The 12,741-nt window shown below is 39.1% G+C and overlaps 1 protein-coding gene across 1 annotated transcript in view; it reads left to right on the forward strand.

Moving 5' to 3' along the window:
• Positions 1 to 12,741, forward strand: part of ass1 (argininosuccinate synthase 1) — a 29,544-nt gene that overhangs the window by 6,124 nt on the left and 10,679 nt on the right. The window contains exons 5-9 of the mRNA XM_029444269.1: positions 3,602 to 3,658; positions 3,742 to 3,816; positions 4,830 to 4,900; positions 5,003 to 5,033; positions 10,238 to 10,328. Coding sequence (XP_029300129.1) covers positions 3,602 to 3,658; positions 3,742 to 3,816; positions 4,830 to 4,900; positions 5,003 to 5,033; positions 10,238 to 10,328 — 325 coding nt within the window. The remainder of the gene's footprint in view (positions 1 to 3,601; positions 3,659 to 3,741; positions 3,817 to 4,829; positions 4,901 to 5,002; positions 5,034 to 10,237; positions 10,329 to 12,741) is intronic.

The raw sequence follows: 12,741 nt of genomic DNA on the forward strand, positions 1-12,741 counted from the left end.
ATCTAGATCTATATCTATCTAGATCTATCTATATATAGATCTATCTATATATAGATCTATCTAGATATAGATCTATCTAGATATAGATCTATATAGATCTATATATAGATCTATCTATATATAGATCTATCTAGATATAGATCTATCTAGATATAGATCTATATAGATATAGATCTATATAGATATAGATCTATATAGATATAGATCTATATAGATATAGATCTATATAGATCTATATAGATATAGATCTATATATAGATCTATATCTATATAGATCTATATAGATCTATATCTATATAGATCTATATATAGATCTATATAGATCTATATCTATATAGATCTATATATAGATCTATATCTAGATAGATCTATATATAGATCTATCTAGATCTATATATAGATCTATATATAGATCTATCTAGATCTATATCTATATAGATCTATATCTAGATCTAGATAGATCTATATATAGATCTATCTAGATCTATATAGATCTATATAGATCTATATAGATCTATATATAGATCTATATAGATCTATATATAGATCTAGATAGATCTATATATAGATCTAGATAGATCTATATATAGATCTAGATAGATCTATATATAGATCTATCTAGATCTATCTAGATCTATATATAGATCTATATATAGATCTATATATAGATCTATATCTAGATCTAGATAGATCTATATATAGATCTAGATAGATAGATCTAGATAGATATAGATCTATCTATATAGATCTAGATCTATATAGATCTATATATAGATCTATATAGATCTATATATAGATCTAGATAGATAGATCTAGATAGATATAGATCTATCTATATAGATCTAGATCTATATAGATCTATATATATATCTCTAGATAGATCTATATATCTATCTAGATCTATCTATCTAGATCTATCTATCTAGATCTATCTATCTAGATATATAGATCTATCTAGATATATAGATCTATCTAGAGATATAGATCTATCTAGAGATATATATATATATATATATATATATAGATCTATATAGATCTAGATCTATATCGATATCTATATAGATATATAGATCTATATAGATATCGATATAGATCTAGATCTATATATATCTATATATATATATCTATATATATATATATATCTAGATAGATCTATATATATATATATATATATCTAGATAGATCTATATATCTAGATATATCTAGATAGATCTATATCTAGATATATCTAGATAGATCTATATATCTAGATATATCTAGATAGATCTATATATCTAGATAGATCTATCTAGATAGATATATCTAGATAGATATATAGATCTAGATCTATCTAGATCTATATATAGATCTATCTAGATCTATATATAGATCTATCTAGATCTATATAGATCTATCTAGATCTATATAGATCTATCTAGATCTATATAGATCTATCTATATATAGATCTATCTATATATAGATCTATCTATATATAGATCTATCTATATATAGATCTATCTATATATAGATCTATATAGATCGTTATCTCAAAACTGTCATTAATCCCTCGGATAAAAATTAGGAGCTGAGCAGTGTCTTTTATGTCGTTACTTTCATCCAGTGCTAGTGAATATAACTTAAAGGACTCCGCCTTTTTGTTTAACTCGCTGACTATATCTTCGTCAAGCAGTTCCACACGGCGAGTCGGCGGGCCGGATTAAAAAGCCTAACGGGCCGTATATGGCCCGCGGGCCGTAGTTTGCCCATGTCTGATCTAGATAGATAGATCTAGATAGATAGATCTAGATATATATAGTGAATTTTAATGTTGATTATTATTCTGTTTGTATTATTATTCTTAGTATTTATATTACATATTGATTATATTAATTTAGTATTTCAATTCTTATAATATATTTTTTATTGTTAGGCTGCTATATTATGTTATTATTAAAAACTCATTCTCTGAGATTGAAGTTTGAGATTGAAATATTATATTATTAAACAAATGTTTTGTTGTTTTTACCTTCAATTGCCCCGATACACCATGTACCCAGGGAGCAAACAAAGACATTTTATTAAGGAGTGTTAAACAAATGCAACGGTAAGAAGTTTTAGATTCAAACTTTAATCAGTGTCATAGACTGCAGCTAATCAGGGTCAGACATTCAAACTGTAACCGGTGTTAAACACAGCAGCCTCAGAAATGTGAAACAATTTGCACTCTTAAGTGATCCAACAATAAACGAGCACAAAGGAACAAGTCAAAGCGCCAAATCACAACTCACATTGAACATGTGCTCTTTTATTAAATAAACTAAACGCTTATGTTATATTTCTATTTTATGTGCACGTTTCCGTGTTTATTGCGTTGCTTTGCGCATTCACATTCTCTCCGTTTCGCGAACACCTCCAGTCAGAGACAGAGCGGAGGAAAGGAGAGAAGTGCAAAAAAGTCAAAAATCCAACACATTAATTATAAATGGAGCGACGTCGACCCCAACGTTCAGAAACTCAGACGAAAATATCTGCATTTTTTTAAAAGGGGCACAGCTTGAATCCGCAGCAGTGATGCTGGTGTTAGCTCTGCTACTGCGAGCAGCCAGAGTGAAGCTCGTCTGCTGCTGGTTGAAGTCCCGACCAGGGCGTTAGTCTTTTAACATTAATTCAGATTCGTTTTATTCATGGTGTATCTTTGGAATAACATTAATGCTTTCGAGCAGTGGTGGCTGAAGGGGACGGTGCTTGTTTTTTTTCAAGCAGCACTTTATCGCTCAGCAAAATAAAAATAAAACCCTGAAAACACACAATGTTAACTTTATCCAAACGCACTCGTCCTTTCAGCTCGTGCAGTTTGCCATGTTTTGTGCTGTAAAGCAGCTCGAGAGCGTTTTTCATGACCGCAAGCGCGTCCGTACAAACTACGCACACTGGCCTTTTACTTCCACAAAGCGTTTGTCCATTTCTCCTGGAACATTCCACATCCAGCTTTCTCCTTTTAACACTCGCCACGCTGCGTTCACTGATGTCAATGACAGTTTAATATGACATGACCATGTGATGACACATTCCGCTCGTGTTGTGTTCAAGGATCTTGGCCAGGAAAAACAGTCAGTTTTCTGCGTGTGTTAATGAATTACCTCGCGGGCCGTACCCATAAACGCCCCCCAAAGACACGTGAACGTCCCCCTTTCTAAAATATTGCTTCCAGCTCATGGTCATTTGAATACATTCAAAAATAAATAATGTTTTCTCAATTATACAGTTTATCGTTCAATATGTTTACAGACTTGTTTCTTGTATTATTTACCCTTTAAATGTATTAATCGATCATCAGTTGAAGTGCAGTGTCCACATTTTGCCTGTAGATGGAGACAGATACCACATCATAAAGTTACTGTACAGACCTCAAATTGATACCTTGTAAATTCATCAGCTGTGTCTGAACATTTTTCAGCTTCATGCCTAACCACCACTGTGCACTGTGCAATTCATTGATTAGTTGATTAACAGTAAAGTAATCTGCAACTATATTAATAATTGGAGTAATTTTCTACTTCTGTTTTTCGTTGTCTTTCATAATAGTACATGAAGCTGATCCATTGTGTTTGTGTTTTGCAGGGTAATGACCAGATACGTTTTGAGCTCACCTGCTACGCCCTCTACCCCGAAGTTAAGGTAAGTTTGCTGTTGATGATGATATAAATGATAGCGCTGCAGCAGCCGGACCGACACGCTCACGCTCTGTTTGTGCTGCTCAGATCATTGCGCCGTGGAGGATCCCGGAGTTCTACAACCGCTTCAAGGGGAGAATAGACCTGATGGAATATGCAGAGGTAACTCCATCAGTCTGTTTATGTCAAAATCTATGGGTGTAACTAAAGAGTACTTTCATTATTGATAAATCTATCAATTATTTGGAATTATTGATTTAACAATTGGTCTATAAAATGTTTAAACTGCACAAAGTAATTACAATTAATTATTGTTTAACAAGCAGTCTAAACGTACTGCATTTATCACAGAATATTTAAGTTTATAAAAGTAGTACATTTAAAGAAAAGCAGTGATTATTACAGAAATATCTGCCTCGGGTAATGTATTTTATAAAGCTCTCTTATATTCATTTATTGTAATGATTTTCTCATTGAATATTTTGTATCAGTATATAGCTTTTATATTATAGTTTTCCCAATTTCTTTTTTTATTTGCTCTTTTTTTAAATCCTTTTTTGAATCTGTAGCTGGTCTGGGATCAATAAAACATGATGTTATTCACCATGTACATTGAATTCAGATGCTTATAGTGAAATATAATTTATTATAACATCCCTACTCTACTTGTCATTCAATTTCACACTCATATTTATATTTAGAAGTAACTTAACCGTTCTCAGATTTGTATTATTTAGACCACACACACGCATTCATTGGCTTGTTCATATTGTCCCATTAGATTGTGGTTTTTCTCCACTAGAGGGTGGTCATGATGTTTTAGTGAACACCACACTCTTGCTGGCCTCTGGAGTACTTGTGAAATCACACAATCTTGAAACACTGAATTGCTGACTTCTCTTTTGAACATACCAAAAAAGATCCTCCTTTGTTGATTGTTTTTGTTCTTTTCACTGAGGTCTCTTGAAGACAAAAGCAGTGTGGGGAAACGGATGATTTGTGATTACACAGCATGTCAAAAACCAGTTGCTGGAAATAGTTTGCTTGGTTCTTTGTATTCATGGCTTTCTGACAGACGAGTAGAGTTCTAGTTTAAAGTTTCTTACCTTCAGGTGCTGTTAGCTTACAGGCAAACAGTATGTTACATAACAACAGCTTTCTCTGTCAAACTCTAGAAAAATGGCATCCCTGTGCCCGTCAATCCTAAGGCACCCTGGAGCATGGACGCCAACCTCATGCATATAAGGTGGGTAGGACTGGTATGATGCACCTTATTTAGTTACTTTTTCAATACATGTATTTTTCAATCAGAATGAAATATTAATTTCTAAATGATGTTTCTTTACAGTTATGAGTCTGGCATTCTGGAGAATCCCAAGGTAAGACCAGTTCCCAATGGCTTATCTACAAATTCTTGAACTAAATTTGGTCTCACTTTTAGTGATTCCTTTGTCCTCCCTTTGGCCCCTTCATCCTCTGGAGTGTGATGTGCTGATATACTACTTAATGAAACTGACACATGTATAGTAACTGAAGAAATGTATTTGCATATACAGCGAACGTTGTTATGAATAGGAACTGGTTAAATACCAGGAAAGTCTTTCACCTAAATGTAGGTTGACTGACAATACTGACTTTAATCCAAATAGTTTAATTATAATCTTAATCACCGACCCCTTTTTATTCAATAACCTGCAAAAACATGAAAGGTGAAAAGAAAATGTACACCTGAAAATGTCTTGACTCTCCATAAACATCTGGATAGTCGATGTCATTCTCCGATCATTACCTGTTCTTTAAATCGTACTTCTTTATTCATTATGATGAACGAATAGAAGAATCGGAGACAAAATAACATAAAACATTCTTCAACGTGAACCGAAATAGATTTTTTAATTGGTAGTTTGCTATTGAGTACAGTAAATCTCCTTTGTCCTCTCACACGCACATAATGTCCACGGTCATTGCCAGTGTCAACAGCAGACATACAAAATACTACATCTTTTTTATGTTTACAGTTAAAATGCATCATCCACATCCGTAAAAATAACACCGCAGTACGGCTACTGTCCCTTCTGCTGACCCATGCCAACCCCACCAGCGAAAAACACGACTCACTCTCCCACAGTGCCATGGGTGAGATGGAGTTTGATCTCTGCTGGGGTCAGAGGTCAGCGCAGTACATACAGGTTGCCCTCGGTGACCCCCAAAAGCTCCCATCCCTTGGTCGCTGTGTCTGTGTCTGTGTCTCTCCTCACCCCGGGTCCTCGCCGGGCCCTGGGAAGAGCCTGGGACACACAGACACTGACTTGTCGTCAGCAACGCTTCGACTAATTCCCGATTTCATGGGAGCCGGGGAGGGGGAAGGGTTAGGGCGTTGCGCCCAGCTGGGGCCTCCTGAGTTCCAGCCCCAACTCCTCGGGACCTCATTGTTCCACTGGTTGCGCCGCCGCGGGCTGCGACGTGGGAGGGGAGCCATTTCATCGTGACACCGTGACACCAAAATGTCACCAGTAACAGTAAAGTACAAAGGCAGCGCGCCAGACAGATGAGTCCCCAATGGACGGGGTGTCACAAGGAGGCGAGGGGTCCCGCGCTGCTGAAGTGGAGATGCAGGGGCAGGGCCACTGTAACTCACAGACCTCTATCTCTCTCTTTCTCTGTCCCTTTCCCACCCCTCCGCTGCCTCTTTAGTGGTCGGCCTGTGGAGAAATGTTTTGAAAAGAATGAGGCGAACCGGCTCAATGGCATAGCGATGTATGATGACAGTATTGTGTAACTGATTTCATTCAGGGGTTTTGTGTTGGACCATTTACTCCAATATTGAATCGATTAATGGCATTAAATACAATGAAATATTTATGGTGCCGGGGTCCAGAGTGGTAAAAGGATTTGAATACATTACCCAGGGCACAAAGTGATATTTTGATCAAGCTGTGATTATTGAGTAATTTTCAGTAGCCACAACCTCTCTGGGGGAAAGGCCCCCCTCTGGCATTAGGACTTTTCGAAGTATGTTAAATAGGGTCAGAGTAAACATCACAACAACAACATCACAATATCTAAATATAATTCCTAGGTTAAACTTTCATTGAATTTAAAACGGGGGCTAAATACAAATTGGAAATAAAGTAACCAGTGTAACGACAACAACAACAAAGTAAATTTCTCACCCAACTCAAACCAACATGACAGATTCTTATTGACCTACAGGGTCATCTGAAAGAGGTCATCTTGTTCTAAGTATCTCCTCTCTGTATCAGCCTCTCTCTCTCCTCCAGTTACAGCCCTAAAGGCTCAGGGTGGACCTCAACTATTCAAACCCCACAACGCCCCCCACATGTGGTACAAAGGCCCCTCTCTGCTCAACAGTCAGATTAGGAAATGTCCAAATGGTCGCTCATATGTTCTCCTGTAGATAAGAGTCAGCAGAGTTCAGGTTACTCTATGATTAACACTGTATCCTTCCTGATAACCCCAAACCACCTTGCCTGTAGCACAATGGCCTGGTGACTATTTTATTTTTACTCACCCCCATCTGGCAGCATTAACCTATGTGAAGACATGCGCCCAGGGCAACTTCTGTTATCATGTTTAGACAGTCACATTTAATACTATTAGAATGTACCTGTTGACTGCATTGAGGTAGAGATAGTTGTTAGGTTGAACATATCATACTCCCACATTAGATTGTGTTCGGCCCTCATTATTTTTGATCATTGTAAGCAATATTGCAAAAACAGTGAGCAGGACTACTTTAGGCCAATTCTGGATTTACAGGTTTTTGATTGTGGATTTAATTCACAGGATTAGCCATGAACCACATTTCCATTTGGTTATTAAATCTGTAAATTTTGTTCAAGTGAATTTCCAGTTTCCTCACTACCTCGTCTCTGTCTCTGTCCCTCCACACATGAGCAGTCAGGGCCCAGCCTCAGGCAGCCTGACACTCGTCCTGAGTCATTAAAACATCACCTCAGTCTTAATTATAGCCTTTGTCAGTGAGCTTCCTCGGGCCCACTGCGCTCTTTGATCAGGGAGCTAATGGGCCGCTGCTCGTGTTGACCAGGAGTAAAGGAGCGTGACGCCAAGCCTCTGCTCACCTAGAGGAAATGAGAACTTGTTTTCTGCTGGTCGCATGGCTGGCTGGTAAGATGGATGGACAGAGGACTGCCTGTAGGGGAAGGAAGTGGGCCTGTAGGTGTATGTATGCATGTGAATGTGTGCTTTGAAGCAAAGAGGTCAGCGTTTGTCATGTGCCTTTGCTCCCGTCAGGTCTGATTGGTCTGACCTGTTATACTTAGACCGTGCTCCCTATGTCCATCTCGGCATCACTATAGCTGTGCCTCCATGTAGAAGTGCCTCTTGTCCTCATTCAATTCAGCTGAGGCCCTAACATTAACCAAAACATCCTGGGTGTTAAGAATATAAATATCTCTTCAGCACATCACATGTATATTGTTTTATTCTTGTCTCAATTTGCCATGTTTGCATTTTAAAGAGAATGACAGACTTGAAACATGGTGATTTAAGCGTCATTTCCAACCCAGTGCGCCAACGATGTTTTTACCATCCTCTTCTCTTCTATCTCCCTCTCAACTCTCCCTTTCCTCCCCCACTCCATCCTGCCCCCTCTCCCTCTTTTGGCTCTGTTGGCTTCGATTGAAAACCAATGAGGCAACTAATATGTGGAAAGATAGAAATTTACTTGCTTTAAGTTCATGCGTCAGCCTACTTCTTTGCTGTATGGGCCACGTTTAGCACAACAATATGGCAGAAGCAAAGACTGCTCTGTGCTACATGATGGTGCGCTTCATGCCCCATTTCCCACCAATACCCCCTGCACCCGCCCTCTCTGTCTCTACCTTTTCCACTCTTTCAGGGCCATGGCTTTGGGACAGGGCCACCTGTAGGGGGTTTGAATTGAAATGCATTGATCTCTCGCTCACTGGAAACGAGCCTATTCCCCCCCCTTTTTTTTCTCTTTGTATCCAATAGTAAGTTTTAGCTCTCATGGTTTTAGCATGCATGAGTTTTCAAGCGTTCCACAGCCAGAGGAATGAATTTGTATACATTTTAAAAGTGTGTTTTAATTCATCAGGTGAATACTTTTCTTATGAGGCTTTTCTCTCTAAGCCATCAATCAATTTGAAGTTCATTTAAAATCATCCCAAAGCAGAAATCTAAATATTTATTCATTCAAAGCTAAAATAAAAAGGTATACTTCAATCTGTTTTTCGTAAAAAGACTTCATCTGGAGCTGCTTGTTTAATTAATGCTTAACATGTCTAAAAGTAATAAACACTTTTTTAGGTTTTCCCATAATCTAGCAATCCATACAAACAATGGCTCTTATGCGCTATATTGTGTTTTATTTGGATCTTGAAAATGACAACCATTCCTTTACAACCAGGATATACCACCACAGGAACCCTTTACTTTCACATGCTCCAGTATTTAAAATTCAGTCCATTTCCCCCCTCCCTCAAAGAGTATGCATCAAAAGGCTTTTTAGGGTAGTCATTTCGCCCCTCTCCTGTTCACTCTCATTTGGCATCTTTCAGGGCACTGAAGCAGAAAATAAAGGAGAGGAAGACGGGCGCCTTCCCAGTCAATTTTGGTGTTTAGTTAAAAGGAAGGAAAGTGATTGCGCTGCTCGTTTTCTCTTCACTGACAGGCGACGAGCGGATGCCGATTAGTTATTGTATGATGATTTAGTGTCTGGTAAAGCTTTCCATTTAAATGCACCCAGTAGTTATTTTGCATAGTCCCCCTGCAATTTGCCTCAGCTCAGGGGACATTGGCCATCGTCTTGTCCTAATGCTGTGTAATTGTTGGAGGGCCACATCGCTGGGCAGACACGTCAGATCGACACGCTCTTTTAGGTCCCAACCGTGACTTACTGAAATTGTTCCAGGATCCCACCATCTGGAAAAACGACAAACATCTGTCACTCAGGACAACTTTAGTGGATTTAGGGTGTGGACTTTCTTGTGTGATGCCCATTTAGCAAAATTCTTCATTTGAAAATAAAATGGAAGGGAAACGTCAGTCAGAAAATCAGAACTGGAAAGCTGGATGATTAGATGAAGTAAAGGCAGATAGGGAAGAACCGCAGACGCATGATAGAATCGGCAGATCTGAGATTTTTACAGATGGGCAGAATAATATTGACGACAAATAGATTCCGTTAGAGTATCAGGTGTGTTTTGACTTGTCAAGTGTTCACTATTCTTGTGGATGTGAGTCATTTCTTTCTTTTGCCCTTTCCCAGTCTTTTTCTCGCTGCATCCCACTTTCCCCCGCCTTCCCCTGTGGAGAAGGGTCATGCAGGGGAAATGAAACCAAATAGAGGAGAAAAATGGAACATTGATTTTTTTTTTTTTTTGTCTTCACTCAACTCTTGATGGTGTTTTCAGGTTTCTCCTTTTTCACGCATCAGCCTCTTTTCTTCTGCCGCCTTGTCTCGAGTTGTCCGTTATCACCTCACACAATAGTCTCCCCATCCGCAGTTTGATGAGGTCTCAGAAGATCCTGGTTATTCATCAAGGGGAATAAAAGTGTGTTTGTGTGTGTTTTTCAGAGCCATGCTCCGGCTGACCTGTACCTGATGACCAAGAACCCAGAAGATTCTCCCAATTCCCCCGATGTACTGGTGATAGAGTTCAGAAACGGTTCGTGCTTGCAACACGGTTCACCTGTTGATTTCTCTGTATGCTAAAACCTGAAGCCAGAAGTTTCAAATATACGTTATGAAAGCTCAGAACTGACATTATTAATTTGATCAAATGGCAATTCAATAAAACATTCATTTTAATTGCCCATATATATATTATATATAGAAACATTGAATAACTAAATAATACATTTAAATTTAAACATCTGGATTATTATTAGTCTCACCCATATTTGTGAAATTAATTTGGTATTTGTCTGTTGAGTGCAATCTGGTCTCATGCATTTGAGCTTAAATTATGTAAGATTTTGGGGCAAATTCAAACAATTTGCACTTAATTTGGTTGATTAGATGCAATATTTGTTGTTGTATATTATGCACACACACACGCACACACACTCCCACTGGAAAAGAAAGTTTCAGTTACTTCGCAGGATATTTATTGAATGATCAGTTCTGAACTTCTATAATGTATCGGTAAGAGATGGTGTCCGTCCTCACTCGGTGTCCACGTCCCTTCATATTACTTAACATTGATGGTTATCGCCGCAGGGCTACAGCTCTCACGCTGACCCGGTTGCACTTTATCACCATTCCTGACCACCCAGACTTATCCTTAACCCCTCACAGCATTACTCGGTCCAAAGCTGCCATGTTTAGCCTGGGGCACACACTCAGGCCGGAAGCATTAGGTCCAGCTAATACACCAAGCCCTGAGGCACCAGAGAAACGCTCATTAGATATATGGCCATGAGGGCCGAGCTGAATAGTGGAAAGTGTCACATGCTTGCGTAAAGACTAAATGGCAAGAAACATCCCAGCCTGGGGCAAATGGCACAGATGTCCCTTCATCCCTGGTCACTAGTAGAGGCTGCAGAGCAATAACTTCAATCGGCTGAGACACACTAGCTCCTCTGATCACATGGACTTGATGGGCTGCTTTATGAGCTATAATAGTAATATAAGGGAAGTTCAAAAGGTTGGCAGAAGATTTGGTGGGAATATTTGTGACCACTGCTAAAAGTGCCAATTAAAATGCCTTCCAGAAGTCAACATGTCGCTGCACTGAAATGGTGTCTTTAAGATTTTCTTTGAGAAACTGGTAAAGTGTTACCAGTTCCCCCAGGAAAATGTTTAACTATAAAACAAGTCGGTTGGTGTCAGTTCAGCTGGAGATGAGATATGATGCAGTAGTAAAGCCCAGTCTGGTTTCGCGGGTTCTTTGCAGGCCTGCACTCCGTTTTCACACATATTCTCTGTGCCTTTATTGAGCACCCTATGACAAAAGCTGTTTTAGTTGTCCACACAAAGGCCGAGCCTACTCCTCCCTCTGAGCACAAGATCAGCACAAGAATGTTTCATTTCATTCCCCCTCCCACCTTTTCATCCCTGCCTTTCTCACCAAAGTTTTCTCACTGATTAAAAAAGAATATTTAACGACAGGAACCTTTTCCCCCGTCAAACACTCCATTCCCCAATTCTCTCCCTTTTTTAAGAAATAAAAAAAATGTTCATCCCTCCCTCCTTTCATGCCAAAGAAGTAGAGAGGAAAAAGAGACAGAGAGGAAAAATGTAAAGCAGTAATTTTTCCTACAACTGTGTCTGTGCTCCCATTGTCTGCACTGTTAGGCTGCGAAATAACTGAAGAAAAGGATCATGGAGAGAAAAAGACCCCTCAGTGAATGATAGAACCCGCATGATGGAGAGAGCGAGGAAAAAATAGAGCACAGGGACGAAAGGCCAGCCCCTACACTCCCACGTTCAGACACTTAATTTATTTGAACTTTTAATCTAATTATTAGTATCTGGGAGGGGGCACAGTTTTAATAATGCGCCATCCATACTGCCCTCTCCTGCACTGGGAGCTACTTTTTTCTTCTTCCATGGGAGCCACCACCATTCCCGCGATATGAGAATGGGCCATCAACAAAGCCCTTGTCTAAAAAAAATTGTCAAGTCCTTCACATGTCATTCCTATGAAGGCATTGTTAAGTGCTGGTTGAAAGGCGAACAGAAGTGCTGCTCTTCTCTTCAAAGCTATGTGACTGACAACTGCAGGCATGCTTAAGTATGTATAGGAATGAGCACTTCACGAATGGAGAGTGAACATCAGCAGATCTTTTCTCGTTTCCTCTCCTTGTGTAGTCCGCAAATGGTTATATTCCCTTCTCAACACGCACTCGGACACACACCCATGTCTCGTGTTTGTTTCCTCGCCTCCACCTTTGGCCCATGTGGCTCATTGAAGGCCGTGAATAAGCAGGTCCATGACAGTGATTGATGTGTACTTGGTTTAAGTGGCTTTAGAGAGGAAGTGTGTGGAGTGAGCGTGGGTGTTTAAAGAAGAAAAACTGTGTGTGTGTGTGTGTGTGTGTGTGTGAGACACCTAGTAGTAGGATGAGGGGTGATGA

This window comes from Cottoperca gobio, chromosome 12 (assembly GCF_900634415.1).
Source record: "Cottoperca gobio chromosome 12, fCotGob3.1, whole genome shotgun sequence".
Taxonomy (NCBI): Eukaryota; Metazoa; Chordata; class Actinopteri; order Perciformes; family Bovichtidae; genus Cottoperca; species Cottoperca gobio.